The 13,955-nt window shown below is 36.3% G+C and overlaps 1 protein-coding gene across 3 annotated transcripts in view; it reads left to right on the top strand.

The window, feature by feature from the left end:
- Nucleotides 1-13,955, top strand: part of ddr2a (discoidin domain receptor tyrosine kinase 2a) — a 47,348-nt gene that overhangs the window by 23,589 nt on the left and 9,804 nt on the right. For all 3 annotated transcript variants that reach the window (XM_007258365.4, XM_007258367.4, XM_007258366.4), the window contains exons 3-7: nucleotides 8,864-8,966; nucleotides 9,277-9,508; nucleotides 9,699-9,846; nucleotides 11,650-11,752; nucleotides 13,220-13,403. In XM_007258365.4, the coding sequence (XP_007258427.2) occupies nucleotides 8,864-8,966; nucleotides 9,277-9,508; nucleotides 9,699-9,846; nucleotides 11,650-11,752; nucleotides 13,220-13,403 (770 nt within the window). The remainder of the gene's footprint in view (nucleotides 1-8,863; nucleotides 8,967-9,276; nucleotides 9,509-9,698; nucleotides 9,847-11,649; nucleotides 11,753-13,219; nucleotides 13,404-13,955) is intronic.

Genomic DNA, 13,955 nt, shown 5'->3' on the forward strand with positions numbered 1-13,955 from the left:
TCCTGTTAGCATTTAAGGGAGCAAGGCCACAGGATATGGCAACACTGGAGTGTAAAAAGGTCAGGCTCCATCATTCAGTACGTCAAATCCATGTTTGGCTGCACCTAGAATCCTGGGATCTATTAGAGGATTGTGACCTTGCCTAGAGTTTATTATTGAATGAAGCAAGAGAGCAAGCATGACTGTTTACAGTGGATTCAGCAATCAGGCTGGAGTCTGTGGCTACTGCATACCAGACATTTTGACAACAGGAAAGTACATTGAATCGGTTTCTCTTTCTTTAATTTTTCCAGAGCCTCTGTATGTTTCCCAGATTTTTTGTTGCCCGGTTTGTGAGCGATGGAAGCAAGGGGTTTCTCAAATTCGAAGATGTAAAGGCTAGTGTCTACTCTTCATCTTTTTGCTCCCAGCTAGGATGACATTTTGTGTCATTTTCCACTGTTTTAAACATACCTTTAATATGAGCTGGAATCCAACGTGCTGTAATCTCAAGTTGCTCCATCGTATTTGTGCTGAAGTTAAACTGTAAGGTTTTTTTCCAGCAGGAAAAGTGCATTGCAGAATTTAAGAACTATGGCATGTGCTTTTGTGCCAATTTTCCCCTGTTTAAAATTCCCAAGCATTATAGTAAGCAGCATATCACTATTTTTTTTCAGTTTCTCTTTCCCTTCGGAATAATAGGTGTGCACTTTTCAGTTTCACTATTTCTGCTCTATGTTTGACCTCCACCTTTTACCCATCTATAAAGTAAACACATACACACTAATGAGCACACACATTGATATAGTAAGCACACTGTGGTGTCTCTGGTGCCCAGAGAGAAGGAAAGGTTAAGGGACTTGCTCAAGGACCCAACAGTGGCAGCTTGGCAAACCCTGTCACTAATAACCCAAAGACAACAGCTTTTGTATATCTCAGTTAAGAAAGCTGGGGCCAAAGTGCTATATGCTTGCTATATGACCTGCTATATGACTGTATGACCCAGCACTCTAACCACTGAGTTGCTGAGCCATTATTTTAATACTGTTACAAATGCTTAAATATGTTTAATGATCTGTTTTTTTAACTAATAGTTTTAGCAATTTCCTAATATTGATGGGTTAGACTGTATATGTTTGACAACTGGCCAAAATCTATTTTGCATTAAAGCTATGATTTAAATTAATGATTTCTGTAAGTTTTGGGATTTAGGGCCCTCTCTGGTGAGAATGGGTAATTTCACCAAGCATGCGAAAAGAATATTTTTAAACTGGGCGGGTGTGTGTGATGCAGTCTCCTTTCAGAGCGGATGAATCCGATTCCAGGTTATGTTCAGTCAGAGACAGAGAGCGCACTCAGTCAGAAACTTCACTTCAACTACACACTCTGTTTTTACTATGAGTGAATGAGCTACTAAGCTCTGAGTTTCCCCTTCTGAAGTCTCCACTGCTCCACCAGTCGCTCACATTCAGTAAAACAGAGCTGGATTCTCTTTTAAAGTCTGTGACTTAAGTATATAAAGATGCGGGACATGACAAGACGAACTCCTGCGAAAAGTGACCCGACACCTCAGTTTTTAGAATTAATATATTTGTCTTTCCAGCACACTGGTACCATTAAACACAATATGTTGTCCCTTCTCCCTTTAGAAATGCCTCTGCTTTCAGTTTAGAAACAAAATAAGAGAGTAAAACATAACCTGATTGCAGAAGACATCAAAATGATGACAAAAATCTTCATATTGTAATACTAGAACGGCTAAAGCTACTAGTTTTTCTTAAGGGAACTTGGGCTCTCAATCCTTGGAGAGAAACAAAATCCCAATTGTTATGCTAATAACCAACAGCATATCAACGCACATTGATTTTTATTCACTACAGCTGTCATTTATTTTGTAATTTTGTGAGGGAGAGAGAAAGAGAGAGAGAGAGAGAGAGAGAGAGAGAGAGAGAGAGAGAGAGACAGAGAACTGGGTGATGAGGGAAAGGAGATGCTGGTCGCTCTCATATGCATTTACATAACAAAAGTTGACTGACAGTAAGAGGTGTTTGGCAAGAGGGGGGGATGTCCTCAGGATCCTGATATTTCAGTTATCCTTGTGTTAAGCAAGATTTTACTATTTCAAATTAACAGAAATGGTCAGTACTTAGTAACATCCTCTTTGCATGTGTTTCAGCTTGAAAACACTTTTTGTAGCAGCTAACATTAGATGTGTTCGCGATCCAGAACAGTACACACAAAAACGCTAGTGGCAGTGCACCACTCAGCAGCATCAGTGTGATGGAAAGTTTTGAAGATGATGTGTCCTTGCAGCTGTAGCAAGTGAAAGCCTACAGTGGAAGCCTCGGTAACACATGTAGAACATAGGAAAGTATATAATCTGTTATGTTCATGACTTGTTTTGGTGCTTGTAAGACAGATTTTTCTGTTCTTCCTTACAAAAAAGCTACTAGTTCTGTGAAAGTCTTGGGTCAATTAACATGCACTGCTCTTTTGAGGTCTAGCCACAGATTTTTGTTGATGTTTAGTTCGGGGTACTGTGGCGGCCATGGCAAACCCTTCAACCCTTTTAAGGTATTTCATTGTGTATTTTATGTGTGCTGGATTTGTGTCTTTTTCTAGTTTTTTAGGCTTAAATTGTACAAAGCAAAGATTATTCACTAATCTCGCTTAAATATTGATAATAATTATATGTTCTGGTATACAAAATAATTTGGTTAGCAAAAAAATTGATATGGGCTTCCCAGAATTTTGTGTATGTGCACATACGTGAATATTCTGTGTGTGTGTGTGTGTGTGTGTGTGTGAGATGCTTTGGAGCCAGCGGTTAGACAGCAAACACAGTGAAACAAATGTGCCATTCACAAGACCAGGGCATGGAAAAAAGCTGCCTTGGTGAGAGGGGAAAAAGGGACACTTGGAGCTATGAGCTACTACTCCATAGCCAGCCACACACACATACACACAGACAGAGACGAATAGGCTGAAGCCTGCCTTCTGTCCAGACAATATTAGTATTTTTCCACCTTTCAGGAGCACATGGTATTTTTAGCTCTTTTAGCTAAACGCTAGAAGGGCCTGCTCCTCGGGCTGTATAAAAACCATGCTCGTTCCCTTGGGGGTCAGTCCGAGAGGGCAAGAAAACAGATACTGAGTAAACAAAGCTCCAAGCGCATATGCTATAGCGTATGGCCAAGTAAAATGTGTTTGCAAGTGAAGGCTCTTTTCTGAACAGCATCGAGCGGGAGTTATGATCTGCAATCATTTTTCCTTCTAGAAAATACATAATACATTATGTTGCCTTGAGAGAACTGAATACATTCTTCTACCTGTAGACAAGTTTTCAAAGTTTTACAAAAGTTATAGCCACTTCTAAAATTTTGAGAATAATGTTGCTATACACTACAGTAATGCAGCGAAACTTTAGATGTTGTATTCTACCTTGATTATGAGCTACATTAAAACATCTGGGAGTGCAAATAAGGGTTGGCATTATGGCCATAAAAAAATATCACAATATTTTCTGATATTTTCGCTATAACAATACTCTTTGCAATATGAAAAAACATTGATTTAAAAAATATATATATTTAAGAGTACACTACTGCAACAAAATTAATATTAAATTGTATTAATGCATACGATATGATATGGCACACCCCTAACTAAGATATTAAAAAAATACTGAATTCTGAATTTGATCAGATTTGTAACAAAAGTCAGTGAAGTCAATGATCCAGAATGTCATGATACAAATAATGAACTCAAAATATCTCTGTATATCCAGGACTAAAGTAAAATAAATGATACTGGACTGATATAATCTGTCTCTAGTAGATATATAATGGGAAATGAGAACAGTGTAAAATTTTATTTTGCTAAAAACTGCAAAAAAAAAAGTAGTACCTTGATGTGATAATTAGGGGTGGGGGTGATATGGCACGATATTTTAGGGTATATTGTTTACAATACAATACAATAACAATTTTGGCGATATTATTGCAAAGGATACAATATGGCACACCCCTAGTGCAAACGCACCAGCTTTTGGTTCAGCATTTCAGAACGTCTAAAATAATGTTTTTACAATGTTAAAGGGTATAGGGTGATATTGGGAGTTTAAGAGAGTATAGAGTAATGCATGTAGTACAGGATCATACAGGAAATATAGACTATAGTATAGTATAAGGAGTATAGGATAATATGGAATCATTTGGTAGTACAGTACAGTGTAGTACAGGGACTATATTAAAGTAAATAGTATAGGGAGTAGAATAGGGAGTGTAGGGTACTATATTGAGGTTATGGTAGTAAAGGATAATGTACGGAGTATACAGCAGTATGAAGAAGTATAGGCAGTATGGAGTAGTGTATTCACGTATTTGTATTCAGTCACTCCTTCATGAATGCAAGTATTATTTAAAAAATAATGGTGGTTATAAAGGTTATTTGAGCAATGTCATAAATTAATCACTTTTGGTTCTGTACAGACCTGATAACCAGACCTAATAAACTAGTGAAAAAAATCTATTTCTTTATAAATTTTAGGATTATTCACACTGACACATCTATATATGTCTTTTATACAACATTGCTCAAAGAACCTTTGGAACTACTGTTATTTTTAATATAGTAGTTGAAGCAGTCAAGCTTTCACAAAGCAGTGGCTGGATTCAAATATGTGTAAATTCTAGGTTAATAAAAGTATGTGTATAATGTCTATACTCTGTGTGAGTTGTGTGTATTGGCTTGTGTTTGCCAGAGAGCGGGAGGCGTGGTGAGGGAGATAGGGTGTAGGAGGCAGCTCTGTCACATCTGGAAGAAGTTTTTGTGGGGGGATTGGGCTCGTTTTGGACCATATCAGCTTGTCATTGCCAAAACCAAGCCCATGAGGTTTCCCCCATCTTGACTTTTAAGCAAACATTTGGAGGAGAGCCGGAAAAAAGAAAAGGGAAGACAAAAAAGGCCTTCTCCACTCGCCTTGCTGTTGCTGGCAGGAGCACAAAGGCTTGCTGTTGAGATGGAGGGGCCGCTCGGACCAGCAGAGGCCTGGTGCACTTCCGACTGCACTTTTAATGTCCAGCCCGTGATACACAAACACATACACAGAGTCATCCGTTTGCATTGTGTAATATTTTAGCATTTCAGCATTGCAGTTTATTGTAACATATGATTTTTTTTTTACTCACTGCCTAACAGTGTATCAAAGATCACAAAGATGCTGCAACTCAAAATGTCCACTTCATATACATTTCTAATACCACTTAGGTACCACTTTAAAATAAGACTACTTTTATAAATGGTTTACGATTAGTTTATTAATGGTTAGTAATTAGGTTGTAAATGCCCTAAAAAAGTTAATAATCAGTTATAACACATTCATAGAAATGTACGTAGTTGTTTGCCAAATAGTGAACCCACAGCCATCTATATTGTTGCCCTTTCTACGTATGTGTTATAATTGATTATTAATCATTTTAAGGCATTTACAACCTAATTAGTAACTATTAATAAACAAATTGTAAACCATTTATTAACCCTTTATAAAGGTAGTCTTATTTTGTTATAGCTTACAGTTCTGAATATGATTTCAAACCAATACACCATAGGGTAAATAGGTAAACATTTAGGTGAGGCATTCGTAAGTTTGAGGTGGTGCTCTGTGGCTTTTTTCTTGAATTTGGTAGGTGGGTGACGTTTACTTTCTTTTGTTGTTTCACAGGTCTGTATTTTTTGTCCTGTTTGAGAATATTGGTTATACTGTAAATAAACACAATTGGTTGTATAGCAGCAACATTTAGTTTGCTGTATCTCAATGTGAGTGAATTTGGGAGGCGCAGATTCTGAAGGAGCACTGACTTAAAAGTACAACAGTCGTCATCTAACCAGAATCATATATAGTAAACTTAAAAGACTCATACTCTACAATATGTTTTGTCTATTATTGTATGTTTTTCTTGCATGTAATTGGGTTTTCTTTAAAAAAAATTGTAGGTTTATGTACCAAAACAGTCAAAGCAGCCTTGGCCATTGGTGTTTCAAACCATCAGAGAGCAATAGAACTCCAGTGAGGTGTTTCATCTCTTCCAGCACATCCTGCTGAGTGTGGGTGTTTGACTGTGCCACCCAGCAGTGATGCCTCACGCAGGCACGGCCAGACACACGGAAATGAATCGTAAAGCTATAAAAATCCTCCTCCTGCTCCTCCGTGCCATACTGTAATAATATTGATCAAAGAATCACCATCATTTGTTTTTACAGCAAGCAGCATCCACGTGTAATGACATTCTATTTCTTGCTCATAAACATTAACAGCGTACCCCAGAATCACGGCAGGCTACTAACTAGATTAAATTACAGAAAGGCTCTTAAAGACTTTCTCAGGAGGTGGGTTGGCTTTAATCGCGTCCTTGTAAAGTAAATAAGAGAGCCGAGACCACACAGGAGATGCCGTGAAGTTCTGACCAATGTTTCAATCCAATCGAGGACGTCTAGCGGCTGCACTAATTGTACGAGCCAGCGAGTATGATATATTTCTCCCACCACATTTCTATAGGGAAACCACATTGTTGGGGATGGGAGGAAAGAGTGCTGTTCAGTTTCACCTCAAACTGTGCCCACGCCTTTCCCTCGGTAACATGTGCTGCCCTCAGACGTATGGTTTATTTATTGTTATTGCAGTTCCGATTTTGCTCATTGTCAGATATATTATATATTCTGTGGGCTAGGAATATTTTCATAAAATCACATACACATAATTTCTATTCTGTAGACCAGTCATACCACTCTCCGAGTTCTTTGCGACCCTGGGTGGGCCTGTTTTAGTCTCTGTGCTCTCAACACATTTGACTCAGTTCATCACCTCATTAACCCTGTTACACACTACTCATTAAATACAATTTCTGCTTGTTTTGGGGTTAACAGGAAAACATGTTTTATTTTTTATTAAAGTTAGAGGAGTTAGAACTGAAGGGCTTGAAACCAAAAGGTTGTAGGTTTAATCCTCTGAACCAGAGCAAGATTATGTGGGTGAGGAAATTATAGTTAAAATATGAATAGGAGTCATAAGTACGCTCAAAATGCCGTCTGTTTATGATTAAGTCACGCCCTTATCTAGAAGAGCCAGTCAACTTTATAGTTTTCTCTTAACCCTTGTGTGGTGTTCGGGTCTGTGGGATCCGTTTTCATTTTTCATCAAATGATACAAACATTTTTTTTTTTCTAACTCAAACTCATTGGCATTGGCTCATTTTTTGTGAAAAACATATATCAAAACACATTTTCGATAAACACACACTGTACACCCCCCCCCCCCACACACACACACATTTATATTACATACAGTATGTTTGGCCAAGGGCTAATAAACATTGCTTCCTTTGTAAATTTGAAACTAAACAAATTTTCTACTCATATCTTGAGTTAAATTCATTTTCTTTTACATTTTATTAAAAAACTAATAAAAAAGAGTAGCACTTTTTAAAAGAAATGTAACATAAGAAAGGTAAAGGGCAAATATTATCCATGTAAGCTGTTTATATTGCTTGCAATTTAGGTGAAGCAAGCCTGTATAAAGCATTTTAATGTAAAATTGCTTAATTTTGCTGAATTAAATACAAGTAACAAAGTAAACGAGTAACAAAAAATATGAACACCACACAACGGATAAGTGGAGGAGGATTGGTGATTTTGTTCCCTTGATTATGTTTTATGAAAAGGATGTTTTTTGTGCATAACTGAGTCAAATGCTATAAATTTTAGCTATAAACCTTTTTTAGACTTTAATCTTGATTTTAAAATATGTTTTTGACACAGTACTTAAGTTTAGAATATTTTGGTCTCTCTCCGTTCATAGAGATAGGAGCCTGGAACTGGAACTAAAATACTGCCTGGCAGTATCTCAAACTTGGCCACCAAAGTGAATAAAGACTTATAAGTCTTAATTAGGACTATAATCTTAAGACTTTGGCTTTATTCAGTTTTAAAATCTGCATGAGCAAGGCAACTAAGCTTCCTAATCTATCCATTTGGGTGTATGTATGTTTGCTATCCGTGATCACTAATGTGTGTGTTCACTGCCACAGATGAGTTAAATACAGAGACTAAATTCTGTTATAATGTTGTGCAGTTGGTATGGAGGGTATACAATCCTAGTCTTGGAGATTTCAGACACTCACCTCTGATGATCAGTTGCTCCTGGATCTCCAGGACCAGGATTAAGCAGAAATAATCTAAATCATATATTTAAAATATCATAGTCCTTTTTTTACTGGAAATTCTGCAGAAAACGTTATGTGACATGGGTGTAATACAAAATCAGAATCAAATTTGTTTGCCATAGATATACAGCTCTGTAAAAAGAGTATGCAAGTGTAAGAGACCATTTAAAAATTATCGTTTTCTCTGGTTTTACTATTTATAGGTATATGTTTGAGTAATATTAACGTTGTTTCATAATATACAGACAATTTTTTTCGAATGAAAATATTGTTATTTAAAGTGTTTATTTGCCACAGACCACAAATGCAAAGAAAACAAGTTCATATTCAGTTAGAAACAACAACAATAATAATGTTCAGAATTCAGAAATATTTGGTGGAATAATTCTGATATATATATATATAATCTGAATAATTCTGTAATCAAAAAAGATGAATGATCACATACGATCATACAAAGCTAAACTGCTTGAATTTTTGCACAAGGAGTGGCATAAGGTCACCCAAAAGCAGTGTGAAAATTTGGCCACAATCTACTTTATTCACAAATTGTATCTGTAAATATATTTTTAGCCTGCTGTTTTGTCTGTAAATGTTTAAAACTGTTTTTCTTGGGCAAGTATAAACAGCAAAGTTGATGCCTGTGTATTGATTTCCCTCTGCAGGTGTTTGTCGATCCCCTCTTGGCATGTCCGGAGGGCAGATTTTAGATGAAGACATTTCAGCTTCAAGTCAGTGGTCTGATTCAACAGCAGCAAAATATGGCAGGTATGTGTGTCTATATAACTGTGTGAGCGTGTGTGTGTGTTTTTCTCCTCTAAGTGGTCTCATTATGAAGAAAATCACATCACGGTAAATGTGGGCGGCCTATACCAAACCTCAGTGGAAGGATGTAATTTAGTTTCCCCTTAAATAATGCTGATGTCATTTTGACTAAAGTATCCCATCAATACTCCTCCTTCAGCCACAAATGAACAGCTTTAGATTAGTTTATAACATTGAGCAGACTGAGGCTGAGTTCCACTTCCTGAGAGAGTATCTTACCTTGTGTGTCATGCCCTGTCATGCCCTGTTGCAGGCTGGACTGTGAAGAGGGGGATGGTGCGTGGTGTCCGGAGATCCCTGGAGAACCAGAGAATATGAAGGAGTTTCTGCAGATAGATCTTCGCTCCCTGCACTTCATCACTCTGGTGGGCACTCAGGGACGCCACGCGGGAGGCATCGGGAATGAGTTTGCCCAGACCTATAAAATCAAATACAGCCGGGATGGAAGCCGCTGGATCTCCTGGCGCAACCGTCATGGAAAGCAGGTGCGTGCTAAAGAGGTGCTGCTCGCCCTCCTGCACAGCTGTTTTAGCTGATACTCAAAGATTCCATATATTTTTATCAATGGAAGGGTTTCAAAAACATTGTAAGCAGGGAATAAAATAAAATAAAAAATACTCTCTCTATCTCTTATTTCAAGAAATGTGTGGCTAACTCTGTGACTCTGTGTTTAAGGTAATCGAGGGGAACAGAAATGCCTATGACGTTGTTCTGCAAGACCTGCAGCCGCCAATCATTGCACGCTTTGTGCGCTTCATGCCTGTAATCGACCACTCCATGAATGTGTGTATGCGCGTGGAGCTTTACGGATGTGAATGGCTAGGTATGAATTTATTTGTTTAGTTAATCTAAAAAGCACTAATTAAAAAAGTAATTCTCATCAAAAATTGCTTGACTGTGATTGTGCCCTTTGGCTGAACGGTCATAGATATGGAACATGAAAATGTGCTAACAGCACCCTTTTTTGTATGCTGACTAAAAACCCTACTGACTCCAATCCAAAGATGCTTAATGATTAAGCCCATAAAAGCAGTCGCTGTTTGTTTGGCACTACAACACTGTCTATGGATATCTTTAACAGGAAAATCATTAAAACAACTAACATTCAGCATTACAATACATGGCAGTTCACAATGCCACACACCATTAGCATGTTATTAACGATTAATAGTAGTACACTAGGCCACAGTAAGTCAAGTAAAGTCAATTTTTTGGCTAAGGCTGTCAAAAAGCAGCTTTACAGGAATCCACTAATAAGACAATAGCTCAACAAACTGTAAAACACGATTAAAACATAAACCATAAAAAGCATGAGCTGAAACTGTTTAGCTGCTGTTCGGCTGCTGATACACGGTTCAAAGTGTCCCCCTCTGCCCTTGTCTTCTATCTGCTGTAAATGAAACAGACACAGATAGCAGCAGAGTTTAGTTTCTATATCAAGACTCTTATCATGACAAATTGCCTCATGTCTCATCCTCTGATAATTTAACTTGAATACAGCTGAGATCTTTTTGCTTACCAGCAAAACTAGTGACAAGACATAGTTTGTGCAACAAATCCCGATTTGCAAAGTTTTTACCTTATACTAATTCTGCACTGGAGACACTTGGCTAAAATATACAGCAAGCACTGAAAATTAATAAAATTAAACATCTAGTAAAGGTAAAAATGTCCATGCATCAAAATACACTTAAGGTAAAAAAAAAAGTTAAATATCTGTAAAAAACGGGCTTCTATTTTCTTCATTTTAAAACATTTATGAACTTTTTACACACTACATTTTTAAAAACAGGTTTGTTATTCTAACATTTTATTTGTTTAAACAGTTTTTTTTTTATCCAGCAACTTTTAATCGGGCACTTGGGCAGCTAATTACACACTCTGCTGTTGGTAAAATTAAGAAATGTTTTACAATGAAGAAAATAGAAGCCCGTTTTCACAGATCTTTAACTTTTTTGTACCTAACGTGCTTTATGAATATATTTTTTATAACTTTACTAGAGTAAAAACATAAATAATATTTAAAGCAATTCAGCTTTTACTTAAAGAAGAAAAGATCCATGTCAAATGGAATTGGGGTGTAGTGAAACATGATAACGAGCACAAACTTTTGTCGAGTAGCTCCGAACAGGCTTACAATGCTAGTGATTGCGACATAGCTTTGCCCATGCAAAGAAATTGCTATTTTTACACTATTAACAAGCACAAAGTAGCTTTACACTTCACTGGTGTAATTTTAAATTCTTAAAACAAGGCACTGATAACTTTATGTAGTTTATTAAAAAGACTGTTCATACACATAGTACTAGTATAAGTAAAATATTCATATATTAAGCAGTATGGAAGATGCGTAAAATTGGTACAGCTTACCACATGGGATAGATTATTAAAAAAATTATTATAATTCAATACTTCTGTTATTCAAGATAATTTTGTATTGCTTGAGTCAAATATTCTGTTTAACCTAAGTATATAAAAATATCAGCATCCAAATTATTGTTTTGTTTTATTTTATAGAATAAAATGTAAAGAAACTATTTAGTATACCAGATTACTTTATTGTATGCTCGTCTTATTATTGTGTTTATTTCACTGTTGCATTCTCATTATATGTGTGTGTTTGCAGATGGATTGGTGTCATACAATGCTCCACTGGGCCAGAAAATGATCCTCCACAGTCAGCCCATTTACCTCAATGACTCTGTATATGATGGTGCCATGAGTTACAGGTCAGTGTTCTTTAACTTTGAGCCTGAAACAAAACTTCAGAGCCGGACAGGAATTATGTAACTGTCCTTCCTGCTTAGACTAATCCAAACTAAACATAAAAAGCTTGTCTATTTGGAGTTTAATGACTCGTTACAGTAACAGGAAGAACCATGTGCTTGTCTGTTTCAGAGCTCATATACAATATGGACTGTCAAAGCCATTGTCTGATGTTAACAGGCTTATTGAAGTAGTTCTTGGTTCTCTCACACTAATTTAATTTTGTTTAACTTAGGTCTGGGTGGGTTACTGAAAGTCTGGGAGAAGGGAAACTGACCCCAGATCAGTTTAGATGAAGAGTGACCAGGCACTGTTATTGCATCCGGTTGCTATGACTACAGCAAAAGACCGAGATGAGAGAGTGGTTTCAACGTTCATGGGAGGATTTGACTCATGGCTTGCTGAACAATGCCTTCCATGACAGTGTGTGTGTGTGTGTGTGTGTGTGTGCAGAATACCACAAAGAACAGCCCACACTCTCACAGTCATATAACCACTAACTGAAAGACCTCTCTTGGGTGAAAGCCCAGTCATATATTGAAGCAGTGCTGTCACCTAGTGGGGAAACTGATAATAGTGTTCCTAAGAGAATCAGCTATGTTAAAAATGGGGTATAATTTGCATTATTACAAAACTCAATTTTGCAGTAATTTCCAAAAATGTAATAAGATCCATAAATATAATACAAAAAATAGTAAAGTAATGTACCAACTTATTACATTATTGTGAATTTATTACATATTCAGGTTAATCATTTGTAATGCCATTTTTTCAGTGCAAACATTATTGAGAAATAATATACAATAATTACAATATTAAAGTATTTAAGGCAGTGATTATGTAAAATGATGTGACTAAATATATTGCAGAATATATCTTTTTGTATGTACTTTTAGAAAACTGACCAACTGCTGGTATGATAAGAAAAGACCAATTATAGGCCAATTCTATTACAATACTATAATCATATTTTTACACTATAATACTGTACTATATAAAGTATAAAGACTTATACTATATTATATAAGATATAGTAAAAAATCCATTATCACCAGTGCAGAAAACCTACAAAGACTGCACACTAATTAATAGCAAATTGAATCGTACTGTTTCTGTCAAATTATTTCTGTTATGTTCTGCTATCAATTTTTTACATTATATATATATTTTTTATATATAACCTTTTTAAAAAGCTGCTATTTTGCTGTTGCATTTGTTTCTTTCAGTTAATGCAGAGAAAGTAAATATTTTTGTATGTTTTGTGAACGTTTCACATATTGTGAGGTTATTGTCCGAATATTTCCCACCACCTCAATTTGTATAATTTTGTTCTAGAAAAATGTGTGGGCTTAATTATGCTTCAAATTACAGAGTAATTGTGGATTTGAATGCAGTCTCCCTCTCTCTGGCTCCCTCTTTTCTCCCCCTAGTATGACAGAAGGGTTGGGGCAGTTGACGGATGGTATGTGTGGTCTGGACGATTTCACTTTCAGTCATGTCTACAACGTGTGGCCTGGCTATGACTATGTGGGCTGGACTAACGAGAGCTTCCCCAATGGATATGTAGAGATCATGTTTGAGTTCGACCGAACCCGCAATTTCACCACCATGAAGGTATGCTGTTACCGCAGGGCTCTGTCTCATCTCTTCCTATTGCAGAGTCATTAATATGACAAGCCTTTTTTTAAATAAAGAAAATTAAGAATGGTAACATTTATTATTACTACAAATAACTGATCATAGCACATACATGTAAAGTGTTTACTTCTGATTTTAGAAGATGTTTATTATGATTACATTTTTGATTAGATTAGCCTCCAGTTGTCCAACTTTCCATAGATCTGTGAGAATAAGTACATATAAATTTAAGGAGTGCCCTAATACCAACTTTTCCTATCTGATACCGACACCAGTGCCAGATTGTGTCTGTGAGAGCAACACCAGTTGTAAATTAAACAATTTGATAGGTGCTTATAAATCCTTTTGTGTACAGGTGTTATTTTAATATTGTATATCCCAAAAAATATATAATAAGCATAAAATAGTAGAATTTACTGTTAAATTAACTACATATTTAAAAAGTTTCAGAGGTACAAAAAAATAAGAAAACACATGCAAGTAGGGTAGCATAATAATCACCAATAATCACTTCTGGCATGAATCATC

This window comes from Astyanax mexicanus, chromosome 5 (assembly GCF_023375975.1).
Source record: "Astyanax mexicanus isolate ESR-SI-001 chromosome 5, AstMex3_surface, whole genome shotgun sequence".
NCBI lineage: Eukaryota > Metazoa > Chordata > Actinopteri > Characiformes > Acestrorhamphidae > Astyanax > Astyanax mexicanus.